The 21,347-nt window shown below is 43.5% G+C and overlaps 2 protein-coding genes across 2 annotated transcripts in view; one reads left to right on the top strand and one right to left on the bottom strand.

Moving 5' to 3' along the window:
- The window catches only part of SNX14 (sorting nexin 14), a 776,643-nt gene that overhangs the window by 343,005 nt on the left and 412,291 nt on the right, over positions 1–21,347 (top strand). The gene's annotated exons all lie outside the window — the stretch shown is intronic.
- ARL13B (ARF like GTPase 13B) overlaps positions 1–21,347 on the bottom strand; it is a 104,174-nt gene that overhangs the window by 61,067 nt on the left and 21,760 nt on the right. The window contains exon 3 of the mRNA XM_078774026.1: positions 19,927–19,997. Within this exon, the coding sequence (XP_078630152.1) occupies positions 19,927–19,997 (71 nt within the window). The remainder of the gene's footprint in view (positions 1–19,926; positions 19,998–21,347) is intronic.

Raw genomic sequence — 21,347 nt, 5'->3', positions numbered from 1 at the left:
CGTCTGGCCGTTCCTCTTGGAATCGGAACAATCTTTTGTGCACCCCACTCGATCTTTGGTGGCATGAGAGCTTAGTGCACCGGTACAAGCCCTTCATACTCGCCGGCTGAACGCCATTGTTTTCCCACCAAGTGGAAGGAAGGCTAGACAGAGCAAGTGCGAGCAAGGCCCAGCTGCTTTCCTTCTTTCTCTCTTCAGACCTATTGCTTTCTCATACTATAACTGCTGACACATTACAGTGAAAAATGGACTGATGGCTCAAGACAGGCATTGTAAAAAGCACAAAATCTTCAGTGATATGAAGCTTAGTAGTGACAGTTGTCCGACTAGTTAAGTACCAAGAGCAGAAACAATATAGTTTGTCAAAGAAGCACAAGTACAAGACGTCTAACAAATGGGACTTGTGTTGACTTGAAACCGTCTCTAATAATAGCCTGAAATAATCTCCTTGGCAGATACTTAGAAACAAAGCATGAATAATGCAAAGACGAGCCATTACAGCCTGTCAAGTGGAAACTGGCCGAGATGATGCAGTATCAAGTTTAAATGATGATCTGGCCAAGGGCGTCGTGGCTCAACTGGCGATTCATGTCAACAGCAGAGGAGATTTTCCTGCTGCTTGACAGCTTCACAAATCATGGTGTAATCTGGCCTCGATACATTGGAATCTGCACCGACTGGTAGACATGGTGGAGTAATGATGAATATCACAGCTGCCACTCCCATTGCGATTTCAGTGCATCGCAGTATACGTATAGTGACGCACTTGCTGCCAAAAGCATGCCAACAAGTTGAAGGAGGTGCTGGACTGCACTATGAAGATGGTAGGTTTCACTAAATCTTAACCGTGGAATTCCAGAATATTCTCGGCGCAATGTGATGCGATGTGATGGGAAGCGATCGTGTCATTGTACTGTTCTACACGGTGGATCAATAGTTGCCATGGGTCAAGGTCTTGGCAGGTTTCTTTTTAACGTCGCGCTGAGTTAGCACAAGTACCTGGCACTCGTTTTTTAGACATTGTATTCATTCATTTTCATTCATTCATAAAATTAATTCATTCAAAATTCATTCGGAGGCTCAGACGTTCTTCAAAAATCACCCATTCCCTCTTCTTCTGAGTGTCTGCATAACAGGGCCTGTCTCGTGGCTGAGATACCTGTTGGATATATCTTCTCGCCTGAATTAGCAAAATATAGGAATTCAAGGACTGAGTGCAACCGTTTTCAATGACCATGGCAAGAAGCAATCGATGATTAAAAAGCTGGAGTCATGGGCTTGCTGTATAGAGGAAAGCAAGAAAATGTTTCCCTACAATGCATAAATTATTGACAACAAGTGAACTCCAGCTGCAGTACAGTGTTAAAAGGTGGCATAAAGAAACACCTCACTGAACTGGCAAAGCAAATGCAAGAACACTAATCAGAAGTATCATGTAGGAAATAGTGAAGTAACAGCAGCAAGTCCATGTAACAAAATCACAACAGAAAAATGCATGCTTATGTGTGTTATAAGAAAAGCACTACAAGCAAAGAGTAAATATTTCTTTTGCACTTTTTTTTTCTTCTTTTTTTTTGTATACTGAATCGAGGCTCGTGAAAGAGCTGACGTTTACTTCATAAACAAATCAACCAGACAAACAAAATATATAAAAAGAGGGAGCGGAAGACAAAAGAAGGGGAAGCACACAAACACTTGAGAGCACACAACATTTAAAAGCAGGGAGATGTGTGGGAGGGAGAGGGCTTGGGGGGAGGAGGCGTGGGAAGGGGGGGGGGGTGGGAGAAGTATAAAACACAAGGACACCAAGGACTTCCAGGACAGAAGTTGGTATTTCAAAAAAGTGGAATTGGGGTGAAATTAGCGGGGGTAGAAAAGATCAAGGTTTTGGATGGCGGAAGATAAGAGATGGTGGTGAACAGCTGTTTTAAAGACCTGGAGGGTGGAGTGGGATTGAAGAGAGTGAGGGAGTTTGTTCCAGAGGCGGGAGAAAAGAGGAATGAAGGAGTGAAGGTGAGCAGAGAGTCTTGATTTTGGCAGTTTAACCATAAGAGGGTTGCAGGCAGATCTTGTGCGACCTGTAGGAATATTTGCGGGACAAAGCCCAGAGAGAGCTGGGGGGGGCAAGGCCAGAGAAGAGTCGGTAGAAGACGGAAAGACCACCAACCTGCCTGCGGTGAGTGAGTGAGAGGCCCTTGGAGTTAGCTTCATCGCGGGAGATTCCAATGATTCTGAATGCTTTGGTTTCAACAGCGTGAAGACGAGCTAGGTGTGAGGCAGGAGCACCAGCCCAGAGGGGAGAGCAGTATTCCATTGAGCTGTGGATGAAAGCCTTGTATGTGGTGAGGAGCTCAGGTGTGCCAAGGAAGGACTTCGCACGACGGAGGATGCCCAGTCGGCGACTGGCTTTGGAGGCCAGATTTGAAATGTGGTTTTCCCAGGAAAGATCATGGCAGATAGTGAGACCCAAAAGCTTGAGTGACAGAACTTCTTGGAGAGGATTATTCAGAAAGTAGATGGGAGGGTTGTCCAGTCGGTCTTTTCGGAGAGACATCGTAAGAGTGTGAGATTTGTCAGGATTGAAAGACATGTTCCACTTGTTTGCCCAGTCTGTGATTTTGTCCAGGTCTGCAGAGAGTGAGGAGGCTGCAGACTGCCGATCTGAGGGATGAAGAATGGAGCGACAGAGAGTAGAGTCATCAGCAAAGAGATAGAGAGGATTTTCAAGAGAGTCAGAGAGATCATTGATGAAGACCAGAAAAAGCACAGGGCCCAGAACACTGCCTTGGGGAACTCCAGCCTGAACAGGAAGAGGAGGCACTTTATGCTGTAAAAGATTTGTTTGATTTGTAAAAGAAAGTTTGTTAATGTCCTTCCCCCTCTCTCCCCATCTTGTCTACTGCTCCCCTTATTTTGTATTTTCTGTGTCGGTTTGACTTTTTGTGTGATTAATGTTAGCTCTTTCACGAGCCTCGATCTTGTATACAATAGCAAAAAGAAAAAAAAAAGCGTACATTGCCACTTATCATTAAAATGCTGTGATTCAAAGGTTCACATGATGTGTGGAACATCTCCCAATAATGTGATTCGGCTCTATCTATCGAGTAATAATTTATTCCCAGTTCAGATTTAAGGCTGGAAAACATAAATAAACTAAAACGGCACTCAGTAGAGAGCATACCTCCGCCTGGTTGGACATATCACTCAATGGTGAAGAATCACTTAAAAAATTAAATAATTGTCATATTGGAATCCATATTCAGATCTTCACCAAAATCAGTCGATTATTCCTTGTCACACACACAACCTGTCCACTAAGTTTCGTCCAAATCCGTCCACAACGTTTTAAGATATCCTGCTATATATTGTTTTGGCCCTATCTCCCAATGGTGAAGAATCACTTAAATATCCTCGTAGTCGGATCCGAATCCGGATATTCACAAAATAGAATCATTTCGTCCGTGTCACATACGCTACATCTTTGCCAAATTTCGTCCGAATCCGTCCACATCTTTTTGAGATATTTTGTTCACAAACAGACAAACAATCAAATGAAAAATCGGTCAGAGACCGAGGACTTGCCGGAATGTCCTTTTTTATCGGCCATTTTGGACAAATATGGCGGCCGAACCACGTCACCGATGACGTCATCATTATTTGTTTTCTAAACTAATTTATTCCTTGATGATGCTCAAGAAATTTCATCTTGATTGGATGAAGTTTTGTACTTGTCGAATTATGACGTCATAATGGAGGCACCTATGACATCATCAATAACATATTTTATTCCCCATGGAGAGTTCTTTACAATGAGCCATGTCTCAATTTTTTCTATTCAGCACTTTCGGAGATATAAAGGTGCAAATTTTTTCGGTTTTTCCAAGATGGCGGCCGAACCACGTGACCGATGACGTCATCATTATTATTTTTTTCCTCCACCAGTTTATGCCGACATGGCGCTCAAGAAATTGCATCTTGATTGGACGAAGTTTTGTACTTGTCGAATTATCGAATTATGATGTCATCATGGAGGCCTTTGGCCGAGAGAGTTAAAAATTGGGCACAGTCTATTCCAGGGCAAGACAAATATGTGTGTAAAGTTTGGCGATTCTATGTGCAATGGTGTAGACGTAGTACTGCGAACAAACAGACAGACAGACTGAAAAATCGGTCAGAGACCGAGGACTTGCCGGAATTTACTTTTTTATTGGCCATTTAGGACAAATATGGCGGCCGAACCACGTGACCGATGACGTCATCATTAACATATTTTATTCCCCATGGAGAGTTCTTTACAATGAGCCATGTCTCAATTTTTTCTGTTCAGTACTTTCGGAGATGTAGAGGTGCAAAGTTTTTCGGTTTTTCCAAAATGGCGGCCGAACCACGTGACCGATGACGTCATCAATTGGGCAGTCTATTCCAGGGCAAGACCAATATGTGTGCAAAGTTTGGCGATTCTACGTGCAACGGTGTAGACGTAGTGCTGCAAACAGACAGACAAAGAGACAAACAGACAGACAGATGAAAAATCGGTCAGAGACCGAGGACTTGCCGGAATGTACTTTTTTATCGGCCATTTAGAACAAATATGGCGGCTGAACCACGTGATAGATGACGTCATCATTAACATATTTTATTCCCCATGGAGAGTTCTTTACAATGAGCCATGTCTCAATTTTTTCTATTCAGCACTTTCGGAGATATGGAGGTGCAAAGTTTTTCGGTTTTTCCAAGATGGCGGCCGACCACGTGACATATGACGTCATCATTAACATATTTTATTCCCCATGGAGAGTTCTTACCAATGAGCCATGTCTCAATTTTTTCTGTTCAGCACTTCCGGAGATATGGAGGTGCAAAGTTTTTCGGTTTTTCCAAGATGGCGGCCGACCACGTGACATATGACGTCATCATTAACATATTTTATTCGCCATGGAGAGTTCTTTACAATGAGCCATGTCTCAATTTTTTCTGTTCAGCACTTTTGGAGATATCGTGGTGCAAAGTTTTGCCGTTTTTCCAAGATGGCGGCCGACCACGTGACTGATGACGTCATCATTAACATATTTTATTCCCCATGGAGAGTTCTTTACAATGAGCCATGTCTCAATTTTTTCTGTTCAGCACTTTCGGAGATATGGAGGTGCAAAGTTTTTCGGTTTTTCCAAGATGGCGGCCGAACCACGTGACTGATGACTTCATCAGTAACATATTTTATTCCCCATGGAGAGTTATTTACAATGAGCCATGTCTGAATTTTTTCTGTTCAGCACTTTCGGAGATATGGAGGTGTAAAGTTTTTCGGTTTTTCCAAGATGGCGGCCGAACCACGTCACCGATGACGTCATCATTTGGGCACAGTATATTAGAGGGCAAGACCAATATGTGTGCCAAGTTTGGCGATTCTACGTGCAACGGTGTAGACGTAGTGCTGCAAACAGACAAACAGACAGACAGACAGACAAACAAACGAACAGATCAACATACTTGCCGGAAAGTAATGAAAAATCGGTCAGAGACCGAGGACTTGCCGGAATGTACTTTTTTATCGGCCATTTAGAACAAATATGGCGGCTGAACCACGTGATAGATGACGTCATCATTAACATATTTTATTCCCCATGGAGAGTTCTTTACAATGAGCCATGTCTCAATTTTTTCTATTCAGCACTTTCGGAGATATGGAGGTGCAAAGTTTTTCGGTTTTTCCAAGATGGCGGCCGACCACGTGACATATGACGTCATCATTAACATATTTTATTCCCCATGGAGAGTTCTTACCAATGAGCCATGTCTCAATTTTTTCTGTTCAGCACTTCCGGAGATATGGAGGTGCAAAGTTTTTCGGTTTTCCAAGATGGCGGCCGACCACGTGACATATGACGTCATCATTAACATATTTTATTCGCCATGGAGAGTTCTTTACAATGAGCCATGTCTAAATTTTTTCTGTTCAGCACTTTTGGAGATATCGTGGTGCAAAGTTTTGCCGTTTTTCCAAGATGGCGGCCGACCACGTGACTGATGACATCATCATTAACATATTTTATTCCCCATGGAGAGTTCTTTACAATGAGCCATGCCTCAATTTTTTCTATTCAGGACTTTTGGAGATGTGGAGGTGCAGAGTTTTTCGGTTTTTCCAAGATGGCGGCCGAACCACGTGACCGATGACATCATCATTAACATATTTTATTCCCCATGGAGAGTTCTTTACAATGAGCCATGTCTCAATTTTTTCTGTTCAGCACTTTCGGAGATATGGAGGTGCAAATTTTTCGGTTTTTCCAAGATGGCGGCCGAACCACGTGACTGATGACTTCATCAGTAACATATTTTATTCCCCATGGAGAGTTATTTACAATGAGCCATGTCTGAATTTTTTCTGTTCAGCACTTTCGGAGATATGGAGGTGTAAAGTTTTTCGGTTTTTCCAAGATGGCGGCCGAACCACGTCACCGATGACGTCATCATTTGGGCACAGTATATTAGAGGGCAAGACCAATATGTGTGCCAAGTTTGGCGATTCTACGTGCAACGGTGTAGACGTAGTGCTGCAAACAGACAAACAGACAGACAGACAGACAAACAAACGAACAGATCAACATACTTGCCGGAAAATTTTTCCGGCAAGTAACAAACAGATGAAAAATCGGTCAGAGACCGAGGACTTGCCGGAATTTACTTTTTTATCGGCCATTTAGGACAAATATGGCGGCTGAACCACGTGACCGATGACGTCATCATTAACATATTTTATTCCCCATGGAGAGTTCTTTACAATGAGCCATGTCTCAATTTTTTCTATTCAGGACATTTGGAGATGTGGAGGTGCAAAGTTTTTCGGTTTTTCCAAGATGGCGGCCGAACCACGTGACCGATGACGTCATCATTAACATATTTCATTCCCCATGGAGAGTTCTTTAGAATGAGCCATGTCTCAATTTTTTCTATTCAGCACTTTTGGAGATATCGAGGTGCAAGGTTTTTTGGTTTTTCCAAGATGGCGGCTGAACCACGTGACCGATGACGTCATCATTAACATATTTTATTCCCCATGGAGAGTTCTTTACAATGAGCCATGTCTCAATTTTTTCTATTCAGCACTTTTGGAGATATCGAGGTGCAAGGTTTTTTGGTTTTTCCAAGATGGCGGCTGAACCACGTGACCGATGACGTCATCATTAACATATTTTATTCCACATGGAGGATTCTTTACAATTAGCCATGTCTCAATTTTTTCTATTCAGCACTTTTGGACACATAGAGGTGCTAAGTTTTTCGGTTTTTCCAAGATGGCGGCCGAACCACGTGACCGATGATATCATCATTAACATATTTTATTCCCCATGGAGAGTTCTTTACAATGAGCCATGTCTCAATTTTTTCTATTCAGTACTTTCGGAGATATGGAGGTGCTAAGTTTTTCGGTTTTTCCAAGATGGCGGCCGAACCACGTGACCGATGATATCATCATTAACATATTTTATTCCCCATGGAGAGTTCTTTACAATGAGCCATGTCTCAATTTTTTCTATTCAGTACTTTTGGAGATATGGAGGTGCAAAGTTTTTCGGTTTTTCCAAGATGGCGGCCGAACCACGTGACTGGTGACGTCATCATTAACATATTTTATTCCCCATGGAGAGTTCTTTACAATGAGCCATGTCTCAATTTTTTCTGTTCAGCACTTTTGGAGATATAGTGGTGCAAAGTTATGCCGTTTTTCCAAGATGGCGGCCGACCACGTGACCGATGGCATCATCATTAACATATTTTATTCCCCATGGAGAGTTCTTTACAATGAGCCATGTCTCAATTTTTTCTATTCAGCACATTCAGAGATATGGAGGTGCAAAATTTTTCGGTTTTTCCAAGATGGCGGCCGAACCACCTGACATATGACGTCATCATTAACAAATTTTATTCCCCATGGAGAGTTCTTTACAATGAGCCATGTCTCAATTTTTTCTGATCAGCACTTTTGGAGATTTTGTGGTGCAAAGTTTTGCCGTTTTTCCAAGATGGCGGCCGACCACGTGACTGATGATGTCATCATTAACATATTTTATTCCCCATCGAGAGTTCTTTACAATGAGCCATGTCTCAATTTTTTCTGTTCAGCACTTTTGGAGATTTCGTGGTGCAAAGTTTTGCCGTTTTTCCAAGATGGCGGCCGACCACGTGACTGATGATGTCATCATTAACATATTTTATTCCCCATGGAGAGTTCTTTACAATGAGCCATGTCTCAATTTTTCTGTTCAGTACTTTCGGAGATATAGAAGTGCAAGGTTTTTCGGTTTTTCCAAGATGGCGGCCGAACCACGTCACCGATGACGTCATCATTAACATATTTTATTTCCCATGGAGAGTTCTTTACAATGAGCCATGTCTCAATTCTTTCTATTCAGCACTTTCGGAGATATGGAGGTGCAATGTTTTTCGGTTTTTCCAAGATGGCGGCCGAACCACGTAACCGATGGCATCATCATTAACATAGTTTATTCCCCGTGGAGACTTCTTTACAATGAGCCATGGCTCAATTTTTTCTGTTCAGCACTTTTGGAGATATAGTGGTGCAAAGTTTTGCCGTTTTTCCAAGATGGCCGCCGACCACGTGACATATGACGCCATCATTAACATATTTTATTCACCATGGAGAGTTCTTTACAATGAGCCATGTCTCAATTTTTTCTGTTCAGCACTTTTGGAGATATAGTGGAGCAAAGTTTTGCCGTTTTTCCAAGATGGCGGCCGACCACGTGACTGATGACATCATCATTAACATATTTTATTCCCCATGGAGAGTTCTTTGCAATGAGCCATGTCTCAATTTTTTCTGTTCAGTACTTTCGGAGATATAGCAGTGCAAATATTTTCGGTTTTTCCAAGATGGCGGCCGAACCACGTGACTGATGACGTCATCATTAACATATTTTGTTCACCATCGGGAGTTCTTTACAATGAGCCATGTCTCAATTTTTTTCTGTTCAGCACTTTTGGAGATATAGTGGTGCAAATTTTTGCCGTTTTTCCAAGATGGCGGCCGAACCACGTGACCGATGACGACATCATTAACATATTTTATTCCCCCTGGAGAGTTCTTTCCAATGAGCCATGTCTCAATTTTTTCTGTTCAGCACTTTTGGAGATAGAGGTGCAACGTTTTTCGGATTTTCCAAGATGGCGGCCGAACCACGTGACCGATGACGTCATCATTAACTTATTTTATTCCCCCTGGAGAGTTCTTTCCAATGAGCCATGTCTCAATTTTTTCTATTCAGCACTTTCGGAGATATGGAGGTGAATTTTTTTCCCGTTTTTCCAAGATGGCGGCCGCACCACGTGACCGATGACGTCATCATTAACATATTTTATTCCACATGGAGAGTTCTTGACAATGAGCCATGTCTCAATTTTTTCTATTCAGCACTTTCGGAGATATGGAGGTGCTAGGTTTTTCGGTTTTTCCAAGATGGCGGCCGACCACGCGACTGATGACGTCATCATTAACATATTTTATTCCCCATGGAGAGTTCTTTACAATGAGCCATGTCTCAATTTTTTCTGTTCAGCACTTTTGGAGATATAGTGGTGCAAAGTTTTGCCGTTTTTCCAAGATGGCGGCCGACCACGTGACATATGACGTCATCATTAACATATTTTATTCCCCATGGAGAGTTCTTTACAATGAGCCATGTCTCAATTTTTTCTGTTCAGCACTTTTGGAGATATAGTGGCGCAACGTTTTGCCGTTTTTCCAAGATGGCGACCGAACCACGTGACTGATGACGTCATCATTTACATATTTTATTCCCCATGGAGAGTTCTTTACAATGAGCCATGTCTCAATTTTTTCTGTTCAGTACTTTCGGAGATATAGAGGTGCAAGGTTTTTCAGTTTTTCCAAGATGGCGGCCGAACCACGTCACCGATGACGTCATCAATTGGGCACAGTCTATTCCAGGGCAAGACCAATATGTGTGCAAAGTTTGGCGATTCGCCGTGCAACGGTGTAGACGCAGTGCTGCAAACAGACAGACAGACAGACAGACAGACAGACAGACAGACAAACAGACAGACAAACGAACAGATCAACATACTTGCCGGAAAAATTTTTCCGGCAAGTAATGAAAAATCGGTCAGAGACCGAGGACTTGCTGGAATTTACTTTTTTATCGGCCATTTAGGACAAATATGGCGGCTGAACCACGTGACCGATGACGTCATCTTTAACATATTTTATTCCCCATGGAGAGTTCTTTACAACGAGCCATGTCTCAATTTTTTCTATTCAGCACTTTTGGAGATATGGAGGTGCAAAGTTTTTCGGTTTTTCCAAGTGGCGGCCGAACCACGTGACCGATGACGTCATCATTAACAGATTTTATTCCCCATGGAGAGTTCTTTACAATGAGCCATGTCTCAATTTTTTCTATTCAGCACTTTCGAAGATATGGAGGTGCTAGGTTTTTCGGTTTTTCCAAGATGGCGGCCGAACCACGTGACCTATGACGTCATCATTAACATATTTTATTCCTCATGGAGAATTATTTACAATGAGCCATGTCTCAATTCTTTCTATTCAGCACTTTTGGAGATATGGAGGTGCTAAGTTTTTCGGTTTTTCCAAGATGGCGGCCGAACCACGTGACCTATGACGTCATCATTAACATATTTTATTCCACATGGAGAGTTCTTTACAATGAGCCATGTCTCAATTTTTTCTATGCAGTACTTTCAGAGATATGGAGGTGCAGAGTTTTTCGGTTTTTCCAAGATGGCGGCCGAACCACGTGACTGATGACGTCATCATTGACATATTTTATTCCCCATGGAGAGTTCTTTACAATGAGCCATGTCTCAATTTTTTCTGTTAAGCACTTTCGGAGTTATAGAGGTGCAAATTTTTTCGGTTTTTCCAAGATGGCGGCCGAACCACGTGACCGATGACGTCATCAATTGGGCACAGTATTCCTGGGCAAGACCAATATGTGTGCAAAGTTTGGCGATTCTACATGCAACGGTGTAGACGTAGTGCTGCAAACAGACAGACAAACAGACAAACAAACGAACAGATCAACATACTTGCCGGAATCTTTTCCGGCAAGTAACAAACAAACAAACAGACAGGGGTGAAAACATAACCTCCATCCACCTTTGGTGGCGGAGGTAACTCGAATGGCACTCAGTGGAGCACATACCGCCACCAGGCTGAACGGTTTATGTTTTGTATCCCACTGATAGGCCGGATCTGGATTCCGACCTGAACCAACATCTAATCGGCTTGTTCTTGTCACTTACCCAACTCATCCACCAAGTTTTGTCACAATTAATCTACAACTTTTTGTGATATAATGCTACATATCGTTTTTGGCCCTATCACTCAATGGTGAAGAATCACTTTAAAATAATAATAAATTCTTTGATCCAGATTCGAATCTTCACAAAAATCGAATTGATTGGTCCTTGTCACACACCCAACCTGTCCATCATGTTTCGTCTGAAGCTGTCCGCAATCTCAATGGTGAAGAATCACTTTTAAAAATTCTCAGATCCAGATCCAGATCCAGATCTTCATCAAAATATAATCATTTCGTCTTTGTCACATACCCAACCTCTCCAACAAATTTCATCTAAATCCGTCCACAACCTTCCAAGATATCTTATTCACAGACAGACAGACAGACAGACAGGGGTGAAAGCATAACCTCCAGCCACCGTCGGTGGCGGGAGATAACTAGAGTGAAGTCGATGGCGCACCATCGCAAATCTCAACGCTTTCCACCTCAAGCAAGGTTGAAAGATGGCAAAAGATTTCACCAGAAATTACACAATATCAAATTTAGAGTGAAAATTTCCCCGTTTTGACCCCTGTGACCCTCATTCTCTGGGGCATGAACCAGGGGTCAAATCCCAAAAATCATCACATATCATGCATCACCCAATGTTGATTGAATATAAAAAGTTTCAATTTGAAAATGTGCCCGTAATCGCATGTTTCATTTTTTTTTGTTTTGCATAAGAAGTCGATTAGTCGAGGCTTGCATAAGAAGAAGAACCACCTTTAGAGGCCATTTTTCCCCACAGAGCAGGGGTTGGCCTTTTTTGGGCACCTTGGTCCCCTTTTTGAAGCAATGTTTTATGGCCGGATGCCCTTCCTGCCGCCAACCCTGTTGGTCACCTCTTGCGACACACAGGGAATTACCAGTGAGCTGGTACTCAATTTGCCGACCTCGGGAGGATGACAGGCTCAGTCAACCCCCCTGGCGTTAATTCAGCGATCGACCGGGATTCGAACCCAGGATCCTAGGATCCCAAGCCGGCACCCTAGCCGCTAAGCCAACACCATGCTTATCATGCATGAGGCTTGCATAAGAGCTAATACATTTAACATATAACAAAGGGAGAGAGAGACAAGAGGGGGAGAGAAAGGGATTTTGTTTTGGTATTTTTTGGTATCAAAACTTTTGGTATTTTACCATTTGAACCCACCCCATGGGGTGGGGCCAAAAATGACACTGCTGGTGCACCTTTGTGCCATGTGTTGATCATAACTACCAAGTTTAGTGAATTTCTGCCCAACCGTTTAGGAGGAGATATCATGATGGGACGGACAGACAGACACGAGATAATTACAATATCCCCCTGATTTTTTGAAAAAAGCATGGGGATAATAAAAATTTTGCTTGTGAGACCGTAAAACCCTTTGCTGAAGCTAACCGGCAGCTCTTAAACCAGCGTAGAGCAGGTCATGAGCAAGCAGATCCCAAACAATTTTTAAAAACCCATAAAATAAATTATTTATTTGAACATTATTTAATGGAATTTTTTTTTTCAGGGTAAAGAGAAGCAGAGCAGAGAATAGAACTCGTACAAGTTTAAGCTCGTTCGCATCTACGAGCTGACTTCCCATGTGTAGTCAGAAATGCAACAAATGCAACATGTGTAGTCAATTTCAACCTTCCAAAAGTGTACAAGAAAATCAACGAAGAAGTGTACGGGGCAACAGAAATTGCTACAACGATGCAAAATGGCGCACGTACCACCTGGCCTTGTTTGCACATGATGCTTTTTTTAACCAACAACAAGGTAATGAAACATTAATTTTTTTTAATTGGAGACATTCCCCGTTCATACAAATTAAATTTGAATAAAACAATGCACCTTTGTGTGAAGTGCATTGACCTTTGCAGACAGACATAAGAATGTCATTAAAGAAATATGAGTACTGTATTTAAGGAAAATAGAATGGCAGCCATGGGAGTTTATAACTCCACCCATTGTGAGTGACAGGTGTACATATTTTTGGTTGAAATTACTCAGGTGACTCAGGGAAATGGGCATTTCCAGCAATGATGTATAATTTTCTTGATAGGTGAAAAATAAAAATGAATAAACAATGTACTATGTTCATAAAGAGAGTAATGTTGTTGAGCATTCTTATTTTCTTGCCAACCAGTTTTTACACGTTCAGCGAATTTTTTTTTCACCACGCTTAATCGGCTCCACTTTGTCATATTTGAATCGCAACGCCATCGAACAAGCATTTCTTCATCTCGGTTTTTTTTTCAGTTGGCGACTGAGGTCTCTATAATCTGAGCATTCAATTGCTATATATATATATATATAACTATTTCTCTACCTCTATCAGTTTCCACTTTGATTTACCCCAGGCTTCTCCAAACAGTTTACATCGCTGTGCTGTGGAGAGAATCGGTTTATAGTCACTGATCGTGTTCAGCTCGGAAAATGAACCATGTTCTATACAAAGCGTTGGTGTTGCAGAAGCAGGTTCTATGGCTAGGATTACAATCGCATCTGGGTCGCCACTCTGACACAGGAAGTCAGTGCTGGAATTTGTAATTTGTTCAGGGTGCCCATGATCGCTCGTCTAATCTTCACAAAGGACACCGTGGGATCTATAACATCCATGAACTAATGCTGGTAGACAGGAAGTTCAGTTTAATGGGGACGGCACACGCATTCATGATTCACTCTGCCTGTCAAACACTGGGATGTCAGTTTATAGCTGGGTCACAATTCAAACCAAGGTTTGACAGCTTAGATGTGAGTGTGTGTACCTCCAAGCCACCCTACCAGTCTACTGATCGTGCAACAAACAACAACAACAACAACAACAACACCAACAACGCATTTTAAGGCCATTTTCCCTGCTGGAGTGGGGGTTAGCCTTGCGGTCCCCATGACAATCTTCTCCATTTTGCCCTATTTTCGGGATCTGCCCTTGTTAACCCCCTTGCCCGCATTTCTTCTTCCACCACCTTTAGCCAAGTCTTTCTCGGTCTTCCCCGTCCTCTACTTCCTTCTACATTCATTTCCATCACTCTTCTCAACCAGTCACTTTCATCCTTCCTCAACACATGACCAAACCATCTCAACCTGTTTCTCTTCACAGCATCCATCACAGGCTCTATTCCCATCATCTTTCGCATTTCATCATTTGTCTTCCTCTCTCTCACCGATACTCCGCACATCCACCGAACCATTCGCATTTCCACCCTTTCCAGCCTTCGTTGCTGCTCTATGTTCATTACCCATGTATCGCTCCCATAAATCATAACACTTCTCACACATGCAGCATACACCTTTCCCTTCAGCTTCAACGACACTGCCCTCCTCATCAGCATGCCACTCAGTTCCCGAAACTTCTTCCATGGACATCTCACTCAAACAACCGTTGTCGAGTCTGATCCACCTTCTCCATTCAGCTTGTCTCCGAGGTAACAAAATGTTTTCACACCGTCCAGCTTCACGCCGTCTCCAAGATCCAACTCAACATTTCCTCCACTGCCGCCCCCTCTGTGCACACCTTACACTTAAATGTAGCTGTCACACTGGTTAATGACCCTCTCAGACCACTACATTTTTGATGAATTTGAATAGTCCACTGATAGTGCGGCAGTGCAAATATGCGAAAAGCTTCTGGCGAACTTATGACTGAATGCAAATATGTGAACATTTACCCAGTTGAAAAAGTATTTGTTTGTGCCAGTGGGTGCTTTGAACATGTCTTACAGAACAGAAGCAATACACCTGCCTCTGCCATCTCCACAGAAATTGTTTGTGTATCGAGCGTACACAATTCCAGCAATAGTCGAGTATTTCATGCCGCGCAGCCTAGTTGTTGAAGCTTCCTACCTTGAGGCTTGATTCTCTCCAGGCATCCAAAGTGAAGTTATTTTTCCATTCGTGTGTTTGTCAAATTTCAACTCGTTATTTTATCGTCTATGCATTATTGTTTGTTTATTGTTAGTTTTGGTTTGAATTTCCTGTAACTCGTAATTAATTAATCGTGTTCTGTTTGCTCCGCGTGTGCGGCCTTGTACGCTGAGGCTACCCCCGTCGGTGGTTGTTAACTTAAGCTCCCTACTTCGTGTTTTGCTTGGTTCTTAGATTTTTCCCTTCTCCCCTGAACATCTACTCTATATCTAACATTTTAAATCCCCCCCCCCCCCCCCCCCAAAAAGAAAAAAAGGAAAAAAAAAGAAAACCAAAAACATTTATTTCCTTTTCTCCACGTGTGCTGTTTCGGGTGCTTCTGTCCACGTGCGCTGTATCGCCCCGCCCCCATTATCTCCTTGCCTTACACCTTTTGCCCTGTTCACGTGACTCGTGGTTGTCCCTCTAGGCCCTCTCTCCGTTGGTATTTTGTGAATATAAGATTGTTCTTCAGGGTTCTGTTTAAATATTATTTAAATATGTTAAAACTTTCCCCTGCAGTGTTTTATTCAGTGGTTTATTACAACACGCTGTTTTTCTTACTATTTAAAAGGCTTTTTTCAATTTCCTCTCCAACTCATTCCACTTTAAAAAAAAAAATTCAATCTCTTATACTTCTCCCTCACTACATGTTCTAAATTCACATTCATTCCATCCCTCCTCCATCATTCTTAATCGGATCGCTAACTTGAAAATCACAATAAACCCAATTTGTTATCAATGCTCGTCTTTCATTAATCATCCACTTTCTAAACTCCCCCCTTGTCCCTCCCCTCCAAATCCGCCCCTTGCCCCTCCACTCCTAAACTCCCCCCTTTCCCCTCCACTCCTAAACTTCCCCCCCACCCCTCCTCCTCAAAGCGTCCTCCCCGCTTCTTCCCCCTTCCAACTTTCACCTTCATCTCCCTCAACCTTCTACTTTCCTCTCTAAATCTACCCCCTTGCCCCTCCCCTCCAAATCATCCCCATCACCCATCTCTTTCAAATCTTCCCCCTTGCCCCTCCCCTCCAAATCTTCCCCATCACCCATCCCTTTCAAATCTCCCCCCTTGCCCCTTCCCTCCTAAACTCCTCCCACACCCCTCCCCTCCGAGACTCTCCCTCGCTCCTCCCCTCCTGGACTCCCCTCTCACCCCTCCTCCTCAAAGCGTCCTCCCCGCTTCTTCCCCCTTCCAACTTTCACCTTCATCTCCCTCAACCTTCTACTTTCCTCTGCCCCCCTCCCCCCTCAAACAGCTCCTCACTGTGCCTCATCCCATCACCATCAAACCTTTCGTCCTCCTCATCCTTCCCTTTCTTGTAACTCTTCTGTAATCTCTGACACACTATCAACTGCTCTCCCTACCTCCCCCTCTCATCCTTCATCTTACCCTTCATCTTACCCTACCCCTCCCCTCCCCTGTCCTGAACCCGATGCTCCCCCTCTCTCTTCATTAACGGTATGGACCTCAAACATCCGGGGCCTTCGCTCAAACCTGACTGATCTCTCCATACAGGTTGCTTCTGACAATCCAGACTTGATCTGCTTACAGGAAACTTTCCTCCTTCAAGATGTCTCTGATTCCTTAATACCTCTTCCTGGTTACTCGCTCCTCCGGTATGATAGACCTGAGCCGCGTCCTGGTGGTGGGGTTGCTATCTTTATCAAAAACTCTCTTCCTCACTCTCCTTGCACTGCCCTCTCTCCACCTCACCCCCAGGAGTACTGCTGGCTACGGCTTCCTCTCCGCTCCCACCTTTTGTTCATATGTGTTCTGTACCGTCCTCCAAACAGTGATGACTCCATTTACATTTTGCTGTCTCCATTCTCCATCGCTGTCTCCATCGCTGACAACATGGACCAACTTCTATCCACTCATCTCAACTCTCTCTTCCTCATATGTGGCGACTTCAACTGTCATCATGCCAGCTGGCTGGGTGTGGGTTCCTCTCTCACTGGTCATGGCACCTCAGCAAAGGACTTCTGTGACTCACTGGGATTGACACAATCTGTCAATTTCCCGACCCGGATCTCAGTCAATGGAGAATCTTCTCTTCTAGACTTGGTTATGACAAACTTCCCTACAAATGTCTGCTGCTCTTGTTCTGCTCCAATCGGTTCTTCTGATCATGTGCTTGTTAAAGTGGACATCTCTCTGCCGATTCTCAGAGAGCCTCCTCAGTGTCGACGAGTCTGGCATTTCACTCAGGCCGACTGGCACGGTCTTCAAGCAGCCATCAATCATCTGGACTGGTCTCCCATCTCTACTGCCTCCGACATCAATTCTTCCTGGGAATTCTTCCAAAGCAAACTGCTCTCTCTCTCTCTCTCTCATGCACAGATTTATCCCATTTCGTCTTCAGTTGTCTTACCCTTCCTCCCGTCCATGGTACACTTAATCCTGTGGTGAGGCAGTTGCCCTGAAACAACTTGCCTTTGCCTCTTGGAAGGCTAATCCAACTGAAGGCAATCTCAGTTCCTTCCACCAAGCTCGGAACAAGTGTGTGTCTACCCTCAGGAGTGCCAGGAAGCACTATCCCTCCACACTCAAGAATGAACTCTCAAACCTGTCTCCTTCCTCCAAATCCTGGTGGTGTCTGGTCAAATCCGTTTCTGGTGTTTGTTCCCCCTCCATCCCCTCCCTTACCTCAAATGGCTACAAAGTTGACACCGCATGTGACAAATCCGAATGCCTCAACTCTGTGTTTACCTCAAAATCTTGTGTCCCAAACACATCTCTCTCTGTTCCCACCTTACCCAGTCGAACCCAACTGCTCCTGGACTCCGTGTCCTTCTCTGCTGACAAGGTGGAGAAGTTTTTGTCAAACCTCGACTCTGATTCTGCAACGGGACCAGACGGCATCAGCCCACGGGTCCTAAAATCCTTCTCTGCCGCTCTATCTCACCCTCTCTCTGTTCTTTTCACCCTCTCTTTTGCTCAAGGTCATCTTGGAAATCAGCAAACATTACCGCTTTACACAAAAAAGGTGCTAAAACAGATCCTTGCAACTACAGACCAATCAGCCTGTTCCCAATTATCAGCAAAGTCATGGAATCCATCATTGCTTCGGATATCAAATCCTTCCTCTTCACCAATGGCTTGATCTCCAATCATCAATTTGGATTCAGACCAGGTCATTCTACTCTGGACATGCTGCTTCTGCTGTCTCAACAATGGATGGAGGTCCTCAATGCCAAACAGGAAATCAGAGCCGTCTCCCTTGACATATCATGTGCCTTCGATACGGTCTGGCACCCAGCTCTGCTCACCAAGCTCTCCTCCTATGGTATCCATGGAAATCTCCACGCATGGCTTGCGGACTTCCTCTCTGGTCGTAGTCAACGTGTGGCCCTGAATGGATTTCTCTCATCTCCCCTTCCTGTTCAGGCTGGAGTTCCCCAAGGCAGTGTTCCGGGCCCTGTGCTTTTTCTGGTCTTTATCAATGATCTCTCTGACTCTCTGGAAAATCCTCTCTATCTCTTTGCTGATGACTCCACTCTCTGCCGCTCCATTCCTCTTCCCTCAGATCGGCAGTCTGCAGCCTCCTCACTCTCTCAAGACCTGGACAAAATCACAGACTGGTCAAACAAGTGGAACATGTCTTTCAATCATGACAAATCTCACACTCTTACTATGTCTCTCCGAAAAGACCGACTGGACAACCCTACCATCTACTTTCTCAACAATCCTCTCCAAGAAGTTCTGTCGCTCAAGCTTTTGGGTCTCACCATCTGCCATGATCTTTCCTGGGAAAACCACATTTCCAAGCTGGCCTCCAAAGCCAGTCGCCGACTGGGCATCCTCCGTTATGCGAAGTCCTTCCTTGGCACACCTGAGCTCCTCACCACATACAAGGCTTTCATCCGCAGCTCAATGGAATACTGTTCTCCCCTAGGGGCCAGTGCTCCTGCCTCACACCGAGCTCCGCTTCACGCTGTTGAAACCAAAGCTTTCAGAATCATTGGAATCTCCCACGATGAAGCTATCTCCGACACTCACTCACCGCAGGCAGGTAGGTGGTCTTTCTGTCTTCTACCGACTCCTCTCCGGCCTTGCTCCCCCAGCTCTATCTGTGCTCTGTCCCCCAAATATTCCTACAGGTCGCACAAGATCTGCCAGCAACCACCCTCTTATCGTTAAACTGCCGAAATCTAGGCTCTCTGCTCACCTTCACTCTTTCATTCCTCTTTTCTCCCGCCTCTGGAACAAACTCCCACACTCCCTTGAATCCCACTCCTCCCTCCAGGTCTTTAAAACAGCTGTTCATTACCATCTCTCATCTTCCCCCATCCATAACCTTGATCTTTTCTACCCCCCGCTAATTCACCCCAGATCCACTTTTTTTGAAATTCCAACTTCTTTCCCAGAAGTCTTGCAGTGTCCATATGTTTTATACCTCTCCCACCCCCCGGCCCCCTTTCCCATGCCCCTCCCCCAAAGCCCTCTCCCTCCCACAGATCTCTCGATGTCCCTGCTCTCAAATGTTGTGTTTGTGTCCTTCCCCCTCTCTCCCCATCTTGTCTACCGCTCCTCTTTTTATATGTTTTATGTGTCGGTTTGTCTTTTTGTGTGATTAATGTTAGCTCTTTCACGAGCCTCGATCTTGTATACAAAAAAAATATTATTATTATTATTATTAAAACGAGGACTCACACATGTTCAAGTAATCAGTGACATTAAAACTGGGGTGTCTCACCTTTCTGTAAACCCTTGACTAACGTAGTCTTTCCTGCATTGTCCAGTCCAAGGATTATAATTGTCATCTTCCTGCAACAGCAGACCCCCCCACGATAAATTATCATTGCACATGCCAGCTTGCATCCTCCCATATTTTAAAACATTTTTCTTAATCAATGGCGGAGGGAAGGGTGTGTGATCTACGCGGAGTGTTGCAAGTCATGCACGAGCACAACACTGGATGTGGATGGAATCCAGTGACTGGCTTCACACATCAGAGGTATCTATAATTATTGGATGTTCAGGTCATTGCGGTGATTTTGTTGATACATTTGCCTCAAACTCTGAATGCAACCTCAATGTCAAATAAGCCACAATGAAGAGAATTTGGTTGCAAACATTTTGCTCTGGAGGCATATCCCCAAAAGTGGCCTAGAAAAGGTGGTAGGGGTACACTCATGTTACAAGCTGGCAACAATGTTTTTCTGAAAGCCCAGACCTCTAGGAACCCAAAAAGTCTTGTTGCCAGCTTGGGAAATGGTTTGGACCAGATTTGTGGCCATTTTTCAAAATGGCCGCCTACATTTTTGGTGTTTTCTAATATTTGAGCTCTAGAACTTATATCTGGCTGTCTTAAAGGTCTCTAGGGTTATGACCTTATAACATATAGTCATACAACAATCCTCACCCAAATTGGGGTGCATGGCATATCTATAAGTGGTTTTATTGAAGCAAAAAGGCAAAAATATGCCTGAAAAACGCCTTCATTTTGATTTTTCCAAATCACTAAATTGCATACTGTGAAGTTGTTCTTTGGTCAATTTCTTTCAAAATAGTTTTAAAATTTGCCCAGATCCCTCCTCTTCATTAGCAAATCTTCAGGAATATACCCAAGTTCTCAGAAAATATGTTTTATGCATGATCAGCTACCCCTACCCCCTAAATCACAAAACGTGCCAATTTTCAATATTTCCAGATTCCAACCAATATCATTGTTGTATGACTTTTTCTCATCATGATAGGTCCAAATTAACTTACTCTATGTGATTAGGTGTTAATAAAAATTGAATTTCACACTTTAGTGAAAATCCAAGATGGCTGCCAAATGGCCATAGAATATTTGGTGGCGCGAGACCATAAGACTGCAATTTCATTCAGAGGCACTTCTAAAATGTTCCATTTATACTAAATATATGAGGCACTACTATTCTATAGGTCACATGTATGTGAAAGAGTCTTGATGAGTTGAAGATGTATTATTTTAGAGGGGGACTTTATGTAAAATTTATGTTTTATAACATTTGAATTTCAGGAAAGTAGTGTGGATTTGGAAGTGCCTTGTTTGCGGAGTATATTAGTTCCAACATAGCTGACAAACAAGGCACTTACATAAATGAAGACATAGAAGATTGTAAAATATAAGCTATATTATTTAATGTA

Source organism: Myxine glutinosa, chromosome 3 (assembly GCF_964187855.1).
Source record: "Myxine glutinosa chromosome 3, kmMyxGlut1.1, whole genome shotgun sequence".
Classification (NCBI taxonomy): domain Eukaryota; kingdom Metazoa; phylum Chordata; class Myxini; order Myxiniformes; family Myxinidae; genus Myxine; species Myxine glutinosa.
Note: the sequence above shows the minus strand (reverse complement) of the source record. Positions and strands in the feature narration are given on the sequence as shown.